This window comes from Colletes latitarsis, chromosome 9 (genome assembly GCF_051014445.1).
Source record: "Colletes latitarsis isolate SP2378_abdomen chromosome 9, iyColLati1, whole genome shotgun sequence".
Lineage (NCBI taxonomy): Eukaryota > Metazoa > Arthropoda > Insecta > Hymenoptera > Colletidae > Colletes > Colletes latitarsis.
In genome coordinates, this window is record NC_135142.1 from 26,820,407 (window position 1) to 26,843,229 (window position 22,823).

The 22,823-nt window shown below is 33.8% G+C and overlaps 1 protein-coding gene across 5 annotated transcripts; it reads left to right on the forward strand.

Annotated features, from left to right (window-relative positions):
* The first annotated feature begins 356 nt into the window (after nucleotides 1–356).
* Nucleotides 357–7,480, forward strand: LOC143345460 (uncharacterized). Of its 5 annotated transcripts, none has more exons than XM_076772605.1 (13): nucleotides 357–816; nucleotides 1,394–1,581; nucleotides 1,677–2,109; nucleotides 2,186–2,331; nucleotides 2,533–2,663; nucleotides 2,746–2,882; nucleotides 2,963–3,081; nucleotides 3,189–3,312; nucleotides 3,374–3,602; nucleotides 3,715–3,858; nucleotides 3,932–4,072; nucleotides 4,156–4,238; nucleotides 4,320–7,480. In XM_076772605.1, exons 2-13 carry the CDS (start codon nucleotides 1,395–1,397, stop codon nucleotides 4,447–4,449), a joined length of 2,004 nt encoding a protein of 667 aa, XP_076628720.1. In that variant the 5' UTR covers nucleotides 357–816; nucleotide 1,394; the 3' UTR covers nucleotides 4,450–7,480. The 5 variants fall into 5 exon arrangements, with proteins under 5 accessions (XP_076628720.1, XP_076628716.1, XP_076628718.1 ...); XM_076772601.1 differs by having other exon boundaries at nucleotides 1,674–2,109; nucleotides 2,743–2,882; nucleotides 4,320–7,479; XM_076772603.1 differs by having other exon boundaries at nucleotides 1,674–2,109; nucleotides 4,320–7,479.
* Nucleotides 7,481–22,823: the final 15,343 nt, after the last annotated feature.

The window sequence follows — 22,823 nt, forward strand, 5'->3', positions numbered from 1 at the left end:
ATTTTCAATACAGAAATTTCATCAGAGAAATTGTAGTTTCATATGTATTTATGAGCGCAAGGGAAATTATTATCTTGATTCATAAATTGTTTGGGTATTAGAAAATTGAGCTTATCTTTAACGCTACACTGAAATCTCGAGACGAATTTTTTACAAACATTATACGTATTCACAATTTCAAGAAATATTAGAAGCGCAACTTTCCTAGAATCACGATCGTTTCATTGGTAGAAAAATAGAGAAGTTAGCTTTGCCTCTATATGTACATATACTTTGAAATATGTGAGATTCATTCATGAAATTCATACGTACATTTTAAATAAAAATATGCAACGCGGAAATTAAGATAGTGTGGCAGGAAAAGGAGAAAAGTAAATTATGACGTACAAGTGTTCTGTGTATGAATATTAAATTCGTGTTGTGACCGTGGGAAGAAACATAATGGTTACATAGTTTTATGCTACGGAAAGGTAGCATGCTGCATAATCAACGGAGATCACCTAAAATTGAGCGTAGTTAACGAAAGTTACGGTTGATGGTATCGTAGTTGCCAAATGTAGATTACCGAAAGAAAGTCTACGTAAATTCTTTTTCGATTTTATTGTTATTACTGACATAAGAATTTAATTATATCGAAATTTTTATATGGATTAAAAATTTGTTGAAATTCCAAGTGATCCAATTACGAGACTAATATTGACGCATATAGATAGTATGACATGAATCATAGAGAGATATTGGAAATAAATATCTTGATAAAAATGACGTGGTGAAGAGAGCCTTATCGTTTTACAAAATCATCGACGAAATTGCAAGGTATACATACTTTCGTAACATTTAATGGTTTCGATTGATATTGTTTCAAGTGTTCGTAAATGGAAAAATAAAATCTGCGTGAAATGCCGATTTCGTTGGATATATCTTCGCGAAAAAAAATAATTTTTCGAAATTTAGAAACCCATTCGATCATACTACTTCCAACATAATTCGCTTGACATTACTATGTATTATGTGATGTAAAATTATTCCTCGTCACATCGTTGGCTAATATTCATAAATTGTTTAAATACACCTATGCCACTTACGAAAGTGGAAAGAAGTATTAACAAATCAATAGAAAATAAAAATGATACGCGTATAATTTTTATTCGAGTGTTATATTTCTGCAGTTCTTTAGCATTTTAATTTATTTTATCGTTCTATCTAATCTATAGTTCTTTACACTGAGTTCAATTGTGCAAAGACAAGAGATATGTTTCAAAGTATTTATTTTATAAATGTATGCTGAGTATAAGACATAGATAGTTTTTAATTTGTACTCTTTAATAATATTTTCTGCATTCATATTAATTACTTTATAAGCAATCAGTGATTATTTAAATACATAAAATAGGATGGAAGAAAGTACAAGCTCTGAAAAAGTTTGGTATAAAACAAAAGCAGAAGAACAAAGTAGTTTATATCATGGAGAATCTGCCACACAGTCTGTTGTAGAAGCTAATTCAACTTCTTTAGCAGATATATTTGATACAGCATTTACATCTACAGTTGATCCATCTCCACAATCAAGATTTACTTCAGGTATAAGTAAAATTTATATACAAAGACATCTGATTTAATAAAATTATTAAACTGAAATGTCATATATTTATACAACAATAATTTCTTTGCAGCAGCTAACGAGATGGAATATGAACATTTATTTGCGGAAAGCGATATAGAAGAATCTGAACTAGCACCTATTAATCCTTACATTAATCCACCACACCATTCTAGTTCAGATAGTAATTTTGTTTTTGGAAGTTATTTAACTGGACCTGAAACAGTAGGAGATTCTCATGAATATTGGCAACCTGAACGCTTAAATTGTAATATGTGCCAAAACAGACACGAACGAAGCGTAAAACAGGAATCTCATAACAGACAGATAGGAAATGGATGCGAAGAGAGGGCTTGTGAAAATTATCGTAAAAGAATTTTACATGAACGGGATCCACCAGTAAGGCATAAAAGTAAAAAGCACGAAGAACATAAATCGTTAAGCAGTCAACAGTCTGATAGCTTAAGTATAGCTGGACCATCAAGATTATCAGATAATGTTTTTAATAGGTATGAGGTATCAATACCTCAAAGTTTGGTTTTGTTTACTAATAATCGAATTTCATTGTTCTATTTTTATTTTCAGCACAACTAGATCAACAGCCAATGATGGAAATGTTTTAAACAGAGTTATGCAGAATATTGAAAATGATAGTGCCAATGAATCTAATAATTTATACCATCCAATTTTGCCAAATACAATTAATTCACAGCAACATTCTACTCGTACAAGTATAATTATTTTTTTCTATCATTAATATTAAATAAACCAAAGGCAAAGTATGTACATATGGCTTATATTTCAAATATTTATATAGCGTATTTTTCAAATAACAAATACAATATGTTAGGTTGTTCGTTATTTGTTATAAACACATATTTGTGAACAATGGATTCATTTGTTTTTCATGGATTATATTTGTTTTCATTAAGCAGGACATGATGATACACCTTCAGCACCAGATCTACAATTAGATTGGTCCTCCAGCAGTGATGATGCCACTAGTAGCGATGATGAAGATGGGTCTGTTGAAGTTCTTGGAACAGTAAATCACAATAATAAAGTAAGAAAGTTAATTTATATTAAAATGAAATCTATATACATTTTACATTAATTGTTTATAGTATAGTATATTTATTTAGCAGAATACTGTACAAAATAATGAAGAAAGTAATCGTCCAGTAACTGTGGTTGATTTAACCGTGGAATCAGATGAAGAACATACACCATCTATTCCAACAACTTCGGTAGTAAATCCATGGACAACAGATAATGTACATAGGTAAAAGTTATTTAACATTTTACTGTACATGGACGTCATTCATATTTTCTATAATTTGTTGATTTTAATAATTGTTTTAGCGGGAACAACTCTTACTGCATGCATGGATCACCAGACTACATGTATCATAATCGATGTATGCACCACAATTATAGAATTCCAATTCCAGTTATACCTGTAGGATATGGCCAACTGCCAGGTAAAACGTTTATTTGAACCACTCAATGATCGTTCAAATTTTTATTAATATCATATTTGGTAAATATGATAATATTTATAATACATAAAAGAATTCATTTTTTATAGATACTCCTACGGGAATGTCGAGAACACGAATGCCCCCAATGCATGAAAGATTATGGGTTATCCAACAACGCACGCAAGAATCGCATAGGAGACGGCTCTATGCACGATCTTCGTCACATTACACGTTAGTATTACACAAACAAATTCAACGGTTCACATTATACAGTAACTTTCGTATTTAATAGCACTACGTCGTGTGGTCCGCATATGCATCAAGCAACTCATCATACATGTAATAATGGAAACTCTAATACTTCGAATAATCGTTGCAATGGTTCGGAAAATATGACATTTGCAGAAAATTATCCTCCACCCCCAATTTTGCCACCTCCGCAACAACCTACTGTTTATAGTCATCCAGAAGCTAGAGGTCCATCAAGTTACAGTCCAAATTGTCCTGTGCAACCTGTAATGGTAATTCGATACCCTACAAAGCTGTACTACATAATCTTAACTTTGAATATAAAAGTTTCAAATTATGTTTTATTCAAAATTAAATATTTTAATAACGTTAAGTTTTTTTTAGGAACTATTAGAAATGGAACCAATGCCACCAGTAATGTTGCCTTCGATGCCGGTTCATCAATATGTGCATCATCACATGTACCATCATTATGGTCCGCGTCAAAGACCGCCGCCAGTACCGCATATCAGTTTTCATCCACATATGGTATGTTTTATGTTACGATACATTTATTACACGCGTTAATATGTATATTACATACGTATTTTGTAATATGTAGTTAGAGTCTGGCGCTCGTGATATGTCATTGCGTCTGGAAGGTTATATGAGCCTCGTCGATTTGCGACGTATGGCTCATATTAGTTGCGGAGCAACGCAGGAGTCAATTGAAAATCATACATTCCCTCACAAGTACAAACGGGTAATGAATTACAAATATATTAATGTACATGTCTGTCATCATATTATCACCATATTATTGCGTATTTTTGCGTATTTTTGCAGGTTAAAAAAGTCGAGAATGGCGAAGACGCTATCGAGAAATGCACAATTTGTTTGTCTGAATTTGAAGACTGTGAAAGTGTCAGGTATAAATTATTTTGTATGCAAAAACCTATTTTGTTATAGGTTATGTTTAGTAACCATGTTTCCTCTAATTTATTTTACAGGAGACTTCCATGTATGCATTTATTTCACATAGACTGTGTCGATCAGTGGTTGTGCACTAATAAACGCTGTCCTATATGTCGAGTGGATATTGAAACTTTTCTACACAAGGAGCTTGCCACCACTGCATAGTTTAAGATCCATTTTAATCATCTCTTTTCTTGTTTAAGTATGATCAGGTAATATTCGCATTTTATAAAATACTTTAAAATGTCCTATTCATGGGTAAATCTTCTTCTGACACTACTATGAATGTTGGTATATAAATTTTACTGTGACTAATCAAAATATCAATAATTGAGCAGAACTAAGTTCCTGAAGTTGTAGGAGAGGTTGTTTTGATTTAACATTATTATCCTTGTATTAATTTCATGGGTATTAATAATATTGTACATAAGAAACGTTAGGTTTGTTCATTGTGCGTTATCGTATTAATGAGATTTATTTTTTTTTTTTTCGACGATTTATTGCATATATAGTATTTCAAATGACAAGAAGTTTATTATATCAAGCATTTAAAGAGGTTAATGTCTTCACCATTTTTTGTACCCTACTGTTTTATTACGTGTGATAAAAGAAAAAAAAATGTTAATTATTGAAATCTTGAGGCCATTGCCAATGTAGGAAACCTTTTTTAATTAAAACAGAAAAGGAAAAAAAAACGTAAACTTATAAGAATCATGCAAAAGTACTTTATTCCCATGTTACAGTAATTCTACTGGGTGCTACATATATCCATATAAAGTCTATGTATACTAACCGTATTTTAATAATTTATGAAAATGTTGAAAACTACGATTGATACATAAACAATTCTTTGAGGCTATGTACATTTTCATAAGTTTTTATATTAAAGAAGCTTTAAAAAGAAGTGTATTTAAATAATTCAAGGAATATATAAAAAAGTATTAAAATAATAAATTCCGCTTTTTGTTAAATTTTTAAAATCGAATAAAAGAACTCCAAATTTTACAAATAGTTTAAAAGCTTTATAAAAAATTTAGTTAAGTCAGGAATGAAAAAAGCATAATGAATAAATATAAAAATAATGTAGAAAAATTCTAAAAAGTAAGTATAGTTAAAGGAATACATACTGTTACTAATATTATGTGACGCTACTGTATATTATTATTGTATATATTAACATAGTAACATACATTATTGTGCAGTAGTATTACATAGAATACTTTTAGTAGATATTGACCATATATATTATAATTTTGTATCTTTAAGAATTTAAATCACTAATTGATCCGATTTATTTAACATGATATAATAATCTTCACAAAGAGTATTTGTGATTAAAGAAAAAGGAGCAGACTATTTTCACTCGTTCTTATACAAACAAACAATATAGATGCCTTTTCAAAGCAAAGATATCTGATAAATGTCCTTGATTTTTATACTGAAAGAAAACATTAGCGTGATTAAGAATTCTCGTCTCATTATTAGCAGTAAGTATCGTATTTATGTGATGATTTTTCTGAGTGTAATATTAGAGAAGAAAAACCAGTATAATGTAAACACCAAACTAAGTCAACAATTGAAGGCTATTGAATTAACTATGCACAGCTTACATAGCAAAGCTAAGCTAAATGCTTAAAAGTTAAATAAATTAAAATTAAATACTCAATTATCTTTACCGAGTGGTAAGCCGCATAAATTTTATGAAAATTAGACTACATTTTACTTTAAAGAGTATATCAAAACATATTTATTTGAAAGTTGATTCTGAACACAATAAATGCTATTTGAATAAAGTGCAAACATATATTTTGAGTTATAAGCAGCTTTCAGTGGAATCAAAGCTTTGCTATAATATATAAAGAAATTGTCGTAGAAGTCATTTACTACACTGTGCAGGCCTTACATAATATTGGAATTGTAAATAGTTACACTAGATCATAATGTAATCAAAATGACACTGAATCGTAGAAAGCAGCGATCAAATTTATTATCACTGAACTTCCAAATATCCAAATACAAAGAGTGAATTGATAAGCTTCATGTTGTTACTATACCGAATCATAATCGTGAAACATGGTTCTGCATCATGTTTATAATATTTATAATCATTTCTATATGGAGAACCAGCTTAAAGGGCGATGTATAATATTATCAAAGTCAAATTAAACATTCTAAGAATGTTGCTGAAATTTAATTATCGGAAATTAAATTGCTTCGAGTACATACAGTTAATATATTTAACAAACATTATAATAGTGACTTTTGAACTTGTATAAATTCTTTAAAAAAAAAATAAAAGGTATCTTTTACCGTTTGATTGATTACAATCGATATACGCGGAATTTAATCTTCAATAGATGTACGAGTATATCCAAAGTTGTAAAAAAAAAAATGACTAGAATATTTACCACGGTGTTGTTTATTTGAACATCTTTGAACATAAAAGATACACTTTGATCAATTAAGATTTTATTCCAAACGTTTGATGTAAAAATTGTGTTTATACTTTTATAATGATTTATTTAAATTAATGGTTCCTTTATGTTTTGATATTACCAAAAGAATTTGAATGTTTATGTATCAAAATAGGTGAATGACTGAATAAATTAAATTTTTTGATTGTTCAGTATTTTGGATTAACGCTACTATCATTAAGAAATTCTTGCTGCACTGCCATTGTTGACAATGACTCAAAGTAATTAATAGAAAGTTCTTGCAAACACTTTCCCATCTTGCTTATCATTTAAGTGGGCTTAAGTTAGCCAAGTTTATATCTCAGTATTTGAGATACTTTTAAATTATATGTTATACAAATGCAAATGCATGCAATTTAATTTGCATGCAATTTCTCAGAAAGAGTTATACTCCTAGGAATTAATGTTACAATTGTAGTATACACGTCTATGCTGAGCAGAAAATTTGAGTAAAAGGAATGCATGTATTTGTACTATGTTGACAAGCTGACTATGGAAAACTTTTTTCTCACATTTCCACTTCATTCGAACAAGTGGATACGTACCTTTATATAGTTATTAAATATGTACATTGAGAAACAATAATTTTATATACCTTCGTAAATTATAGAAATATAAATTGTATATGTTACTATAGGAATGTAATACAATGTTAAATGTATCAATTTATTGTTAAAATGTCAGAATATAAGTTATTCAAAATAAATGACATATGAGAAAGTGAAGTATAATTTTTACACATATTATATAAAAAGAACAGCGAGCAATTGATTCTTATAAGAAAACGATACACATTTAATAAATAATAGTTTAATCATTGGACCGATGATTTTGAGACCTTAGATCCAATGTATTTTTTCGGGGATTTTTTCATTTTACCATTTTCGTGTCACTCGCAACATTACCAACAGGTTACACAAATGAACACAAGAGAAAGTGAGACAGAAAATGAAATTACAGAACATTCCTAGCCAAACATTATATTTTCGGTAAAGAATTTTTTTTCTCGAAAGTGTGTAGGATTTCGGGGGTTAGTCTATTGACCAAAAATGATTGTAATTGACCCCTGCAATCAAAAATAATTTTTCCAGAGTGATTTGAAACTTTAAAAAATTTAGGCACCCTACCCCCTGTCGATTTTCCTTAAAAGTTCGTTTTTGATTTTTAGTAATTTTGTTTGACGTCCTACAGAAAAGTTGTGTAATACTTTTTTGTAGGTACCCATGAGATCTACTTTAAAAAAAAGTTTCATTGAAATATATTTACAATTGTAGGAGTTATGGCTGTTTGAAAATCGCGATTTTTAATCCGTTCCATAGTTAACTCACATGTATTTACACACACGCTACAGCTGCTGCTCACCAATCTAATTCAGTGGATAGTTTCTCAACTGACCGCCATCCATGAGAAGAGGCCGCTAAAATCATCTCCGAATTTTCAGGTCGGTATGGCTTTTACCTTATGAACTTTCGTGGCCCAATCCGACTGCTATACCGACCTGAAAATTCGGAGGTGCTTTTAGCGGCCTCTTCTCACGGATGGCGGTCAGTTGAGAAACTCACTGAATTAGTGTGATAGGCAAACAGCTAGTGTGCAAATGCATATGAGTTGAGAAGTACGAATTATTCGCGATTCTTTGATTAGTTATAATTTGCATGTAATCATCGAAGTGAATAATGTTAACAAATTCAAGAATCTTGTCATCTGCTACTATAAATCGACAACAGTGTGAGTTATATTTAATTTGTATGTACATTATATCGCCATCCATCAATATACATAATTCTAAAGTCAAGGTATTTACGTTGTTTTAGGAAGTCTCGTGTCTGCGGTTTCTATCTGAGACATCTTTATTCCTTTTCGAATAACAAGCTTCGCGAGACATCGGCTCTTCCCCCACCCCGCCGACTAATTCACGAGCGTTACCGAGCACAACGAGGAGCCATCATTCGTATTTCGAAAATCAACCTTGCAAGACGTATCGGCGTTTCGCGACCAAGGTGCGTAATTCTAACCTGTTTATTCTTCCATTACTACTCGCGTTTTCATTACGATCTCTTGCAATACGGTTTCGATTTGATCATTACTTAATTATAATAATCGTTTATGTTCTTTAGTGGATCTTTATTTCGTTTCATATTTTTGAAATACAAGACATGTTGAAACATGTCAAGGCGTGTCATGACATATTTCTAACCTTTCGATATTTCCTCATTATTATCAATTATTGTTTAATTATGATTTAATTTGTATTTTATTTCTGTTGCAGTCCCTGATTGAAATTCGACGCCATGGAAACTTTTATTGGCGCGCAAACGACACCATAATAGATGGCAGGTAACTCGACAAATTTTGGAGGGAACATTGGTAACGTTTAAACAATTATAACGAAAATTAACATCTATATTAATATTTATATACTTTTATCTCTTTATTACGTTATTCGTTGCAAGCATGATCAATTCTCTAATCGGCCATTGTTAAGATAAAATACGGAAATCGTTAACAAACTTTCTATCCACTTCGATATATATCGAAGTATACACAAATGGCGTCGGTAGATATTGACGATAAATTGGAATAATTTATATTCAACTGTATTCTGATCGCGATTGAATATTTCCAAGTGTTATTTATTCAATTGTTTATATTTCTTTCTTTACGAATTGTTGTAATTGTAATTTGCATACATTTTCGATGCAAGTTTAAGAAAACGTAGAAACTACATAGTTGGAATATGCTGTTCAAGCATAAATAACCAACGAACTTTAATTGTTGCAAATTTCGGAGTATTTATAAAAATCACGGGATATTCTAACGTTCGATAAAGTAAAGATAATCATGCTTACAACTCTAACTATGAAATTTAGTGATTTATAAGTTGAATAATTGCTTATACTTAATTATTTTCGTAGATAACATTTTATCGTTGAAATTCTCATTGATTGAGAATATTTCGCCTTCGTGGCAAACTATGTATACAATAGTACTAAATAAAGCAGTATTTCCGTTGACGAACTCTTTTAAGAAGAAAAAAGAAAACCGATAGGAAAAGCACACGTGTGCTTGTTGTGTTTCTTGTCTCCTGTCCCTTTCTTTTCAGCTCTCTTTTTCCAGGAAATTTGTTGGCTGCGCGCAATGCGGCCGGTAGATTCAGTGATTGTGCGTAGCAACAAGTTTGTTTCTCGGGGTAAAGTGACCCCAAGCACGTTGTCGTTCACGGTGCCAGGCAAACGCGAGAATAGAAGCAGTGTTTCCTACGTAATTTTAAATTACTTCCAGAGCATCGTGGCTCTCCTTGTTTTCTAAATCGCGATAATAGAATCATTTGTTCGCCGATTTGAATCCTCGGTCGCGGCAATGCAATTTAATATCTAATAAATTTGATTATTTTTTCAATTTGAAATTAAAACTTCTCGTTGACGGTACTAGAGTCAGTGCATCACTGAAGAGGACTATTGGGCGGTGCTCCACGAGTAAACAATGTAAGTATAAATTTATATTTTGAAATTTTTAATTAAAAATTTCTACAGTTTTAACAATAGATTCAAATTGCTTTCTTACAGTTTTCTTGCAGTCTGTGAACCTGATCCTGAAAACCAGCGGAAGTATCCGGAGGGTATCGGGCGGTGGACCACGAGCGAATAGCGTAAATATAAATTTATACTTTGAAATTTTTAATTAAAAATCTCTACAATTTTAACAGTAGATTCTAATTGTTTTCTTGCATTCTTCTTACAGTCACACCCTGGAAACCAACAGGACTATGCTGACTTCGCTGATGGCTTCAAGTGGTCAACATCGTCATCCGAGCATTTACATTAAGTTAGTCGCATGCATTTATGTTCCTCTGGTCCCCAACCATGTTGTAGGATGAAAGATCCGAATCAACACGGGTGACCAGTTGTATACTTGCTATTTTTGACGAGTCAAGTGACCACGGGTATGAAAAATACCCGTGAGTAGTAACACAAATTGTCATATTTTCTTAGTGCAGGCTAGGGTCTTCTTGCACTCGCGTTTTTTAATGTTATAAATAAATATTATCTAATATGATTATTATAAAATTTTTATGAACATATATAAAACAATTTTTATAAAATGTATAGAATATTTTTATTAACTTTACATGAATTATAGATTGAATATAATGTGAGAAACATTATAATTGTATGATGGAGTAGAATATAAATATTAATTACTATAACATTATATAGTAATTTTGATAACGTTAATATAATCCTTAAATATTGATCGTATTTAATGTATTTTATGTGCAAGAAGACATTTCGCGACTGATCGATTTTCGAGTCAAAGTAACATGTATTGTATACTAGTTTCATCTTTTTAGAAATTTACTTTGACGATAGAATCGATTATGAATTGTTGAATTTTTTAAATAATGTTATTTATTAAATTTCAATTATTTCAATTTTAAAGTAAATTATCATAAAATCTTAAATAAAGTCTTTCGTTTCACATTAATAAATTTCAATTATAACAGTTTCCTTAAATAATAATATTTTTCAATATTAATGTATTTCCTTGTTGATATATTTCATATAGCAAGTCGAGTCTTTTTGATTAAAAATTAAATAAAAACTACCGTTTAGCTATATTTAATTAACAACTTTTTTTAGTCAGGATTTTCAGACTAATCTTTCCGTGTTCGTTGCTCAAGTTCATGCACATGCCCAGGTGCTATTTGCATGAGTGAGTGCAACGGGCACGATGACTCAGATTATAACAATTTCTAATAATGTATCGACGACTGACATTGGTTAGTGAATCGTGCACGACGTACTGTTCACATGTGTGTGTTGTGGTTAGGATGTGGAAGTACGTCGTTTAAATAATTCATTAAAATTCTCTATACTTCTATTAACTGCAACATTCAATTTTTATTTACTCATTTATTAAATTAATTGTGGATTTTGCTGTTTATACATATACTCATTTCCATACACGATAATTTTAGTAATTCATACTACAATAAAGTAATAAATACAATATTCTTGATCAGTGACTTTGTGTTGTATTAAATTATATAAAGATTTTATATTATACTAAAATATTATCTATAATATAAATACGCAATGGTCACTAGTCTTTGTCAGTCGATTTCAGGAAATGGTATGTACATTTAGAGTATGAATGAGGTTGTGTCCGGGTGTCGGAGGAACCCCGGGGAGTCCTCTCTAGTTTAGGTCGCGCCCGGACATAGTGTATGAGAACCGTGGAGTGTATGTTTGAGAGACTGAGTTTTGCAATTTTTTAAATATAGGGTTAGGTAGGTAGGTAACTTTCTGGTATGTGTGCTAGATTTAAGTAGGTAGGGTCAGGGCAGGACTGTCCACATTAGTAATTCGGGTAGGCGCGTTTTCGCGTGGCAGTCTTGCACCTGTAGTTACGATTTCGAGGATAGAAATCTTGCTGATTCAAACGGTGCATGCTGTTTGTTTTAGCTTTATTTTCGACTTCTCGAATCGCGCGACTCTTAAAGTCGCTCTCTCGCGCTCGCGGTCGCGATTAGGTCCCTTTCGAAACGCTCGTCCCCCTCGAAATTCACCACGTATGCTCTTTCAACAATTCGTATATTGTTGGAAGACTACGTATTGCACAAAATCTCGAGCCAAGTCTTAAGTAAGTTTCAGGCTTTGGCAGGACCGCCGAAGAGAGAAAAGGCTCTATATGAGCTGAAGAGGCCCTAACAAATTGTTTCAAGAATGGGCTACAACAAATGGCTTTTCATCTTCATCTTTGGATGAGGATGGAAAGTCATTCCTGTTACTACTTTGTCACTTGACTCGCCTGTAGTTGTAGTTAGTTTATTTTTCTGGTTGGCTCACGTATGCATGTACTTCGTACATGATTGCACCATACAGCCAGCCATCCCTCCCCTGTATTCTGTTGGCTGGTTCACGTATGCATGTATACATGATTGCACCATACATACCAGCCAACAGGGCAACTCGCGGTTTTAATATCCATAGAGTTGCGAATGTGCAATAATCGCGTTTGCTTTTAGAGTTGCGAACTGTTATTTTTCGCGTTGCCTTTTCAGGGTAGTGTTGCGACTAGAAACGATTCGCGATTGTATTTTTTGCAAACTTAGCTACTGAATGTTTGCTTTAAAAATAGTTTTGCGAATTATTGATAAACGCGATTGCTTATAAAGTTGCGAATTATCATTTTTCGCGTTTGCTTTTCAGGGTAGTGTTGCGAACAATCACGATTCGCGTTGCATTTTTACTCTTTTGTACACATAATGGATATCAACCGCGCTTGCAATTTTCATATTGTAAATTAGCGTTGCGATCTTGATTAATCGTGCGATTTTTTATTTAGCGTTGCGATACTTTCAATGCCAAAATTCGACCCCAACTGTAGTATTAGAAGTAGTTAGTTTGTGGCTAGTACATGAGAATTTACATGTACCATCACACCCTGATTTAAGTTAGAGTTGCGAATAATATACAATGTTCGCGTTTGCTCGTAGAGTTGCGACCAAAAATTTATCGCGTTGATGTGTTAGTGTTGCTTATAAACATGATTCGCGATTATTTTCAATGCAAACTTAGGAACCGGACGTTTGCTTTAAAAATAGCGTTGCGAATTTTTAGTAAACGCGATTGCGAATTAGAGTTGCGAATTACTATTTTTCGCGTTTGCTTTTCAGGGTAGCGTTGCGACTAATTACTATTCGCGGTTGCTTTTGTTGTTACAAGTCGCGTTTGGAATTTTTCTATTATAAATTAGCGTCGCGATTGTTGGTTTATCGCGTTATTGCCCCGTAATGTTGCGATATTTAAAACGTTTAACTTCATCCCCATATGTGCCACTCTATTGTAGTTTGAAGTAGCTCGAAGTAGTTAGTTTATTTCGTGCATGTATGTTGTAGCTACAACTGAAGACGCCAACACCCGATCCAGCATTTTTGGGCAACGCGATTTGCATTAGCGTTGCGAAACATAAATATATTTCCATTAAAAATAGAGTTGCGAATATACAATAATCGCGTTTGCTTGTAGAGTTGCGAATTCCTATTTTTCGCGTTTCCTTTTCAGGTTAGCGTTGCGAATTCCATGCGCGATTGCTTTTATTCTTATTTAAGAATAGCGTTGCGAATGAACTGATCGGTTTGCTCTTAGCGTTGCGTTGAGTAGTGTTGCGAATAATCACCATTCACGGTTGATTTTATTGTTGTAAATCGCGTTTGGAATTTTTATATTATAAAGTAGCGTTGCGATCTTGACTTGTCGTGTTTTTTATTAATTAGAGTTGCGATTCAATGCCCAAAAGCTGGCCAAAACGCTAGCCACTGCATCAGGATCATCCAAGAAGCAAGCTGGGATTCTGCAAAGCCTCGAATGGCTCGACATCATTATTAAAATTAGTGTTGCGCATGATTGAATATGGGTGCACGCGAATTAATTAATAAAGGAACCCTGCGTGGTTCATTTTACGAATAACAAGCACCTCTCGCGTATACTTTTTTATATTATAAATTAGTGTTGCGAAAGAAAGAATGGTCCACTCACGGATTGTTTGAATTTAAGACGAGTGGACGATTATTCTATCTGAAATCTATCTTTTCTTCATATGTTTGTCAAAGGAAATACTGCTTGAAAGTATTGTTGTAAATAGACCAATTGTTTTATTCTTTATAACGTGTTAAAATCTGTAATTTATGTGAATATATTTTTATCACAGATTTGTAATGCATTTAAAAAAGCTATATTATGATTAATTTTATTGCAAATTGAATTCATGATTCTAATATATCTATTTATATCACTAATTATTCATTATTAGAGTTGGTAATTTTTACGGGATATAATAACCTTTGCAACCCAATTGTTATTTATAAATAGTGAATTTTTTTATAAATATTCTGTATTCTTTGCATAAATCAAAGTTTGTTCGCGATCATTGTTTTAATTGATGGAACATAGAATGCTTGCTTCAAAAGGGTATGCAAATTACAATTCGATATTTCATATTGAGAGTTAATTTCCGCGTGGAATCGAAATTTTTGTTCGTTATTGCTTTGTTCGTACGAACTTAATTTAATTTTCAATGCAGTAAAATATAATTATTGCAATGTATACGTCTCGACAAATTTTTTATTTGATAAACGAAACGAAAAATAAAATCTACGGTAATAAATGAATACAATTTTCAATCTATTTCGTATTTATCTTAACACTGAGACGAGTTTAACTTTTCATTCAATTTCAATTGCGTAATATTTATGTTTTTGAATTTTTTTAATATCAATTTTTACTCGTAGAAGCTTCTTTTCTTTCTCTGCCCATTAATATACTTTTATTTCAGCTACTAATCTTTTGGGCAAGTTTTTGTTACAGGATATATAAACATTGAAGAATGGAACTTGGAAATAGTAAATGGAGTCAAACTTGATCGTTCTTAAGGAAATATTTCATACAATTTTATTTATTGTCTGAATTTATGTTTCAGGGAAACATCGTGGGATTAACCAAGACACCAAGAAGAAAATATCTTTTCATATTTCTTCGTTTTATGCCGATTATATTTGTTGTATATAAGTTTCTATTTTAGAAAAACATCGTGGGATTGATGAAGACACCAAGAAGAAAATATTTCCTCATATTTCTTCGTTTCTACAAATTGCGTTAGAATATAAGTACAAATGTATATAGATTATAAGGTAAAGAAGCGTTCCCCAGCGTGTTATTAAATACTACCAAAGCGTGTGCGTACATTTAAGTACGAATGATTAATATTAAGGTACATATTAGTATTCTAATATGCAAGGTTCATATGTACAGTTGTACATTTCTGGTTGGATCTTCAGTGTTTTATTAGGCACTGTCATAATGAAAGTGTCCATTTAAGAAGGAACAATTAATAATAAAGTACATATTGGTACTTTAATAATCAGGATTCGTACGTGCAGTTGCACATCCCAATTTCGTTTCTAGAAAACATGTGTTGGATTATCTCACATGTATCAACATTTTGTTAGGTTGTCGATCTCTTTGTTAGAGTTCGGACGTGTAATTGCACATTTACATTTCGTTTCTAGAAAACATGTGTATCATCTCACATGTATTGACATTTTGTTAGGTTCTTCTTCTTTTTGTTGGGCAATTCTTTTAAGAATTGTCCCTTTGTAGCTCATTTCTAACTTGTGGATAGCTTCTCTCTCATTGTTAGATAGGTATTCGAATTCCTCGCCAAAGGAAGGGTGGTTGGGGCGAGGCTAGGGTGGGTCTCCATTCGCAGCAACCTCCACGTGGTGAGACCTGGGTCATATTATTTACTATGTAATTAATATAATTATTAATTACATAGCAAATAATATGAGCTAATGGCTGCGTTCTTCTTATAGTTTCACATACCTTCTTCGCCCCAGTGTGCGGTCTGATAACACCGATTTCGAGTCGGAAATACGTTTTTACCGAGTTATTTTTTCAATAAACGATACCTTACAATTTAAAATAAATAATAGAGGATTTGCGGTGTACTTATCAACGAGGTACATTCTTACGTATCTTAATAATCTTGATATCTTTAAATGATCTTAATCGATTGGTTACTCCAATAAAATTAATCGATCGATGCTCAATTCTGAACTGTACAGCATTCATTTCGTTAAAAAATACTAAAATTTCTGTAATTTCATTTTCTGTCTCACTTCCACTTGTGTTTATTTCTAAATCTGTTGGTAACGTTGCGAATGACGCGAAAATGGTAATGGGTTTTCGAGATCCCATAAAAATAAGCCAAAAAATACATTGGTTGAAAGATCTACTCGTATACCTCGTCTTTGACAATACTCTAGAATCTTTGATGAATCAATGAGAATCAAAAATAATCTAGCGAAGAAGCTCTATATTTATGATGACCTATGCAAAGCGGATCGCAGCCAATTTGCTAATATTATTTAGCTTTTAATTAATAATTGCATTACCCAGCTAAGAGCGATACGATTATTAATTAAACGCTAAATAATATTACCCAGGTCTCACCACGAGGAGGTTGCTGCGAATGGAGACCCGAAAGGAGATAGATGGAATCCAAGTTCCATCGATCTCCCTTTCACATCCTTAGAAACTAGATTAGTCATGCCAAGTAATTATTTTGTTTAAAAGAGGGACGAAGCTAAATCGTGGGCGACGCGACGCGATACGACGCGATGCACCATGCAATAGTGCAAGGAACGAGAGACGCGAACCGAATAGCGAGGTCAAAAGGGTCAGCTCGTTGCCTCTTGGCAAGTCCGATCGAAGGGTAAGGGAATCGACGCACCCGACACGGGTTCCCCATTTCCCCCAAGCAGCCTGTTGGGAGCCAAATGGACCCAACTCGGGATGTCTGACAGAGAGAGGGATCCTGAGTTGGGGCTACCGCAGACAGGAACAGTCCCTGATCCCCTCTGTGGCCGAAATACCCTTTCCCTTGGATCGTCTCGCTAGAGGACGGCAACTGACCCTTTGGGCCAGCTAATCGGCCGATCACTTGCTTTCTACATGGAAGCAGTGGTGATCGGAGGCGACGGGAGACGAGTGAAAGGGAAGCTACTTGGTACATAATTACTTGGCAGGACACGCGGCTACACTAGGGACTTAAGACTAAATACCAAGTAATTATTTCGTTTAAAAAGGGATGAAGCTAAATTGTTGGAGACGCGACGCGGCGCGATGCTGAACCGTGCAGCAGATCTTCGGATCGAATCACCACTACCCTTGGTAGATTGATTTCTATTTCTAGAAATTGATCTATCATTGGCAGGCGACTAGATCTTTCGGACAAACTGGACGGAAGCAAGAAACGAGAGAACGAGTCGAGAGAAGCTACTTGTTAAATAATTACTTGGCATACGCAGATACACTAGAGACTTAAAATTAACGTCGAAGTTTAAGCTAACGGAGTTGAAACTAAACAAGTGGTACCAAGCAATTATTTCGTTTAAAAAGGGATGAAGCTAATTGTGAAAGACGCGACGCGACACGATGCTGAACCGTGCAGCGGATCCGAGGATCGAACCTACTGCCCTTGCTAATTCGATCTTAACAAGAAAACAGAAACTGCAACCCCGAATCGAGGTCTCCATTTCTCCAACGCAACCCGCCGGGAGCCCGAAGGACCCGACTTAGGCTGTCTGACAAAGAGAGAGTACCTGAGACAGAGTCGACTTCCGCTGGAAGGTATGCGTTTCCGCAGAATACGGAAACTCCACACCTTCCAACGAAGTGCCGTTTTCCCTCAATCAAGCTTACCAAGGGAAGGCGATTAGATATTTCGGACCAGATACACGGCCGATCACATGTTTCAATCGATGAAACAGTGGTGACCGAAGCTAGTAACGAGGGAACGAGCGAGAGAGAAGCTACTTGATGAATAATTGCTTGGTAGGACGCGGAGATATGTACAATAAAGAAATCATCGACGTTAATTTTAAGATACGCGACGAAGCTTAAATCTAATCGACTTAGAATTAAATGTCCCTCGGCGGTTGTGGCGTACTCCCTCGATGTCCCTGCGAATAATCTAAAAGGCTGAAATCAAAACTAATATTTATATTAGTGACATATGAAAGGAAATTAAACAAAATATTACAAGAATTTAAGCTGAAACATAAAAATAATTATATTAGTCAGTGTAATCGAAACAAATATGATATATGGATCGACACGATGTTATAGATATCAAAACGAACATTCGTAATAATGGAGGAAACTTGGATCGAGATACCAGATTGAATCAACACCAAACAATCAAACGAAATGGAAGAATCAAACAAAATACCTCCGCAGATTATTACGAGAATTCGAGCAAGAACGTAACAAAATACATCAAAATATATTCTTGTTTGATGTTTCTGTTGTATCTTGTGTTTATCCCACGATGATTTCCTGAAACATAAACAAAACAATATGAAATAAAATTATAACAATTCTTAATTCTTATTTCTATAAACCTACAACTTTCGTAGGAAAATGCCCTGTAACAGAAATTTATTTAATAGATTAGAAATAGAACAAAGAAATATTTGACATTAGTAAACCTACAGATACTATAACTACAGGCAAGTGCAGTGACAAAGTGAAAATAGTACATAACATATGTTACTTTAATTCTACAATATATTCGTCGCGAAATATCTTCTTGCACGTAAATCTAATGATATATTTTAATAAGTAAAGAAAGACTTTGGTTCTCTTCGATATCGAAGATACCCAAAGTCGTAAAATCAATTATGAAAGTGAATTTAATTACTGAAAAATATAAAGAACAATCGGAAACTACACATTTGACACTAATTTTAAAATGAATATAATTACAAGTAAAAGATATTAGAATGATGACTCTACTTTCGATCGGCGGTACGATATTTGTTATACTAAAAATCGCGGCGTGCAAAAACATCGCACGCTTAAATAAAACGCGACGCGACCCGACGCGTGCTCATAGCGTGCAGTGAGTGTGGGTATCAAATTGATCCCCCCCGGCCTTGATTATCAGAAAAGCAAGTCGCGGTTGAAACTGGTCAATCTACTTCTCTACGTACACCGCCGGGTCCCAGAGAACACACGATTACAAAGGGACCCGACTTAGTACTGAGAAAGGACCTGAATCATTGACCTCTCGACGTCGGTTATGCTCTTTTCCGGATAAAGAGGAGAATAATCCCTTCGCCAAGGCCTCACTTAAGCTGAACCAAGCTGCACCGGGGTTGAAGCGGTTAGAGTTATCAGACCTACTACACAGGTGATCACGTGTTTCATTCTATTAAACAGAGGTGATCGAGCAAAACTCTCTGGTCCTTTCAGTCGAGTCATAATCTCGGAAAGCGAGAACCAGAGAACGAACGAACAAGAGAAACTGATGTATGTACCCGTTATATATTCATTTTAAAATGAGTGTCAAACGAAAAATAATTGAATCTACTATGACATTTGTCATCTCAAAAATCGCGGTATGCAAGAAGATTCGAATTTTAAGCAAAAGATCCGAAGATAAAACAATATACATGTGTTACTACTCACGCGGTCATTACACTTGCCAAAGAGAACACGTATACAACCAGTCACCCATGTCGGTTAGGATGTTTCGTCCTAACCGACATGGGGGCCGGAGGAACAAAAATCATATGCAACTCACGGATTTTTACTGTTACTCACAACGGCCCGGCATTGGTCAGCATCGGTCAGCATTGGTCAGCTTTGGTCAGTATTGGTCACTCCTGGTCACTCCTGGTCAGTCCTGGTCAGCTCAGTTCACTTATGGCCAGAGGTAGGCCCCCGAATTCGCGAGACTGAGTGAGCACGCTAGCAGTGACTCCTTATATACCTCCTCTCTAGGGTGGAAGAGTGGGGAGCGGAGGCCAAGTTGACAGTTAAAGACAATTTGGTCTACCGAACAACTATTTCGGTTGGCCCTACCTTTTGGTTTCCTGGACCTTTGTTCTTGATGTCAGCCTCACTGTTGACCATCGATGACCATTACCTAATCGTTGTTGACCAGCGAATAACCAACGACCCATTAAAGCCACGACCAAGTCGAAGATTACAGCCTTCTTAGAAGGATCCTCTTAAAATTTAATACACGATCTTTTTAACATTTTGTTCCATTTTGAAGGAGTGTATCTCAAGACTAGGAAATAAAAAAATAAATGTTAATCGGACATCGCGGATAATCGGTACAATAAGACATACAGTAAGGAGCATAAGTGACCACAAGTTTTGCATAAATCATTATTTATTACTAGGAATATAAAAGAATAACAAATAATAAACATTATAATTATTTTTATCACAGTTAGAAGTAATGTAAGAAAGTCTTTCGGTAATTAACATCTTGTTGTTTATGAATAATACGAACAATAGATCGACTCAGTTTTGCACCATGTCCAATATTTGACAATATTTAATATATTATTCATTTTTAATATTTCGTCCATAACCCTTCTGCTTGCAAAACTGCACTGATTCTCTTTGGCATATTTTCTATTAACTTTTTACAATAATCTGGAGATATTTGTTCCCACTGTTCTTGAATTCTATTATGCAAATTTGGGATTCAAGTTGGTTGGGAGTTATATGAATCCCGAAGTCGTATTTTCAGTAACTCTCATAGATTCTCTATGGGGTTGAGATCGAGGCTCTATGCAGACCAATCCAAAACAGAAAATTTTTTAGTATCGAATCAATTTTTCACACTTTTAGCAGTGTGCTTAGAGTCTCGATCATGCATGAAAATTACGTTTTCTTCTTCGAATGGCATATTTTCAACAGCATCTGTGAGATGATCTTATAAAATATCTTTGTACATGTACTGATGCATGATGCCATTAATTTGGTGCAGTGATCCAACACCAAATGCTGTTAGCCACCCCCAAAACATTAGGGATACGCCGCCATGCTTTACCGTTTGCTGAATTCAGCATGATTACTCATTTTCTATTCGTTAATTTTTGTTAATACGTGTCTTTTCGTACATCAGTTCGAACAATTGTCATACCGAGCGAAAAATTCGGGGGTGATTTTAGCGTCCTTGTCAGTTGAGAAACTAATCACTGAATTATTGTTGATGGGCAGACAGTTGTAACGTGTGCGTAAGTACATGTGAGTTGACTATGCAGGGATTGAAATTCATTTCTAAATCTGTTGGTAATGTTGCGAGTGACACGAAAATGGTAATGGGGCTCTAGAGTCCCAGAAAAATGGGCCGAAAAAATACATTGGGTGAAAGGTCTACTCGTATACCTCGTCTGTGCTTCAAAGCGCGGATTTACACTTTGTGCCGCCATTAAAACTGTAAAACTCGAATTATTCGTCTACGTATTTGGACATTTTACCATAGATGGCGATACTGCCTTCCATACAGGTTTCCTTTGTTATCAAGAAAATAAGTTTTAGACGTACGTAGAATCACCAATAAGTCTAATTGTAAGTGTATTATAGATTACATGCTTAAGTTAATGAACAATATTTAAAAAAAAAAAATGAAATAAATAACCGTGGGCGTTTTATCGTCGAGAGTTTATCTGTATTTTAAAATGAAAATTAAAAGTAGTTTAATCTCGAACGTTTTGAAATCACTAGTTTAAAGAAACAGAAAGGTATATCGAGTCGCGTAAAATAATTAATCACAATAAAATTCAGTTATTTTTATAACTGTTGGAAATATGTTGCTTGCAATTTTCATGTACAGTTTAATCTCAATTAGTTTGACATGCTTGACCTATGAGATACTGACTTACATAGCGTAAATAGTGAAAGGGGTGCGATAGGTTTAAAAAGGAGAAATCAGGTCGCGGACGATGTTCCGTGCCTTTTGAAACAGGTTCTGCATAGAAGGTTCAGTGGATTATCCTTATTACGCATGTGTATATGCCTAGCGTGCAATTCGATCGCAATCATTGCGATTGTGAACACTCCTGTCGCGCTAGATATTCAATATCCTATTTTTAGTTGTACTTTTAAAACCAAGGAACGTTTATCCGTGCTATGGTTCGCTATTTCCCTTTATTCCCGTATTATCTTTCAAGTTAAATATTTCGATCTGTCTTTAATAAATTATTCATTTGTTTACATTTATTTATAGCCCGGATAACGAAGATCCAATTTCAAAATAATGCCAGTATGAATAAAATAAAAGTTGAACGAGTTTTAATTTACGCGTAAAAAAGGTTTTATCGTCGTCATTTCAGGAAATTAGCATCAGTTGGATTGTTTCAGTTTCATTGGTGCAATCTTTGTACTTTTACTGAGAAGTCTAATTTCGTTTAACGTTATTTCTATCGAAGATGTCAGAAGGTATATGATTTTAACTTGAGATGTGTAAAATTACTATGCAGCGAATATTGTAATATTTAATAATGATCAACGATAAATTTGTTTATAATTCGTTGCGTCGATAAGCCACTACGTGGTTGAAAAATAATGTTATTTCTCAGACTTCGCGATAACGGCTTCGTGACGAAATATTAAGAGTATTTTTATATCTTCCATTGTAAAAACCATGACGGATTAGCTATTGATTTAGTTCCAACATTTAGTTCAAACATGAACA

Bases quoted from the DNA above. Each gene is read 5' to 3' on its own strand.
- LOC143345460 (XM_076772601.1), top strand. From the start codon at position 1,395: ATGGAAGAAAGTACAAGCTCTGAAAAAGTTTGGTATAAAACAAAAGCA. The intron at 1,582-1,673 runs GTATAAGTAAAA...ATTTCTTTGCAG, and splicing joins ACAATCAAGATTTACTTCAG to CAGCTAACGAGATGGAATAT. The intron at 3,313-3,373 runs GTTAGTATTACA...CGTATTTAATAG, and splicing joins CGATCTTCGTCACATTACAC to CACTACGTCGTGTGGTCCGC.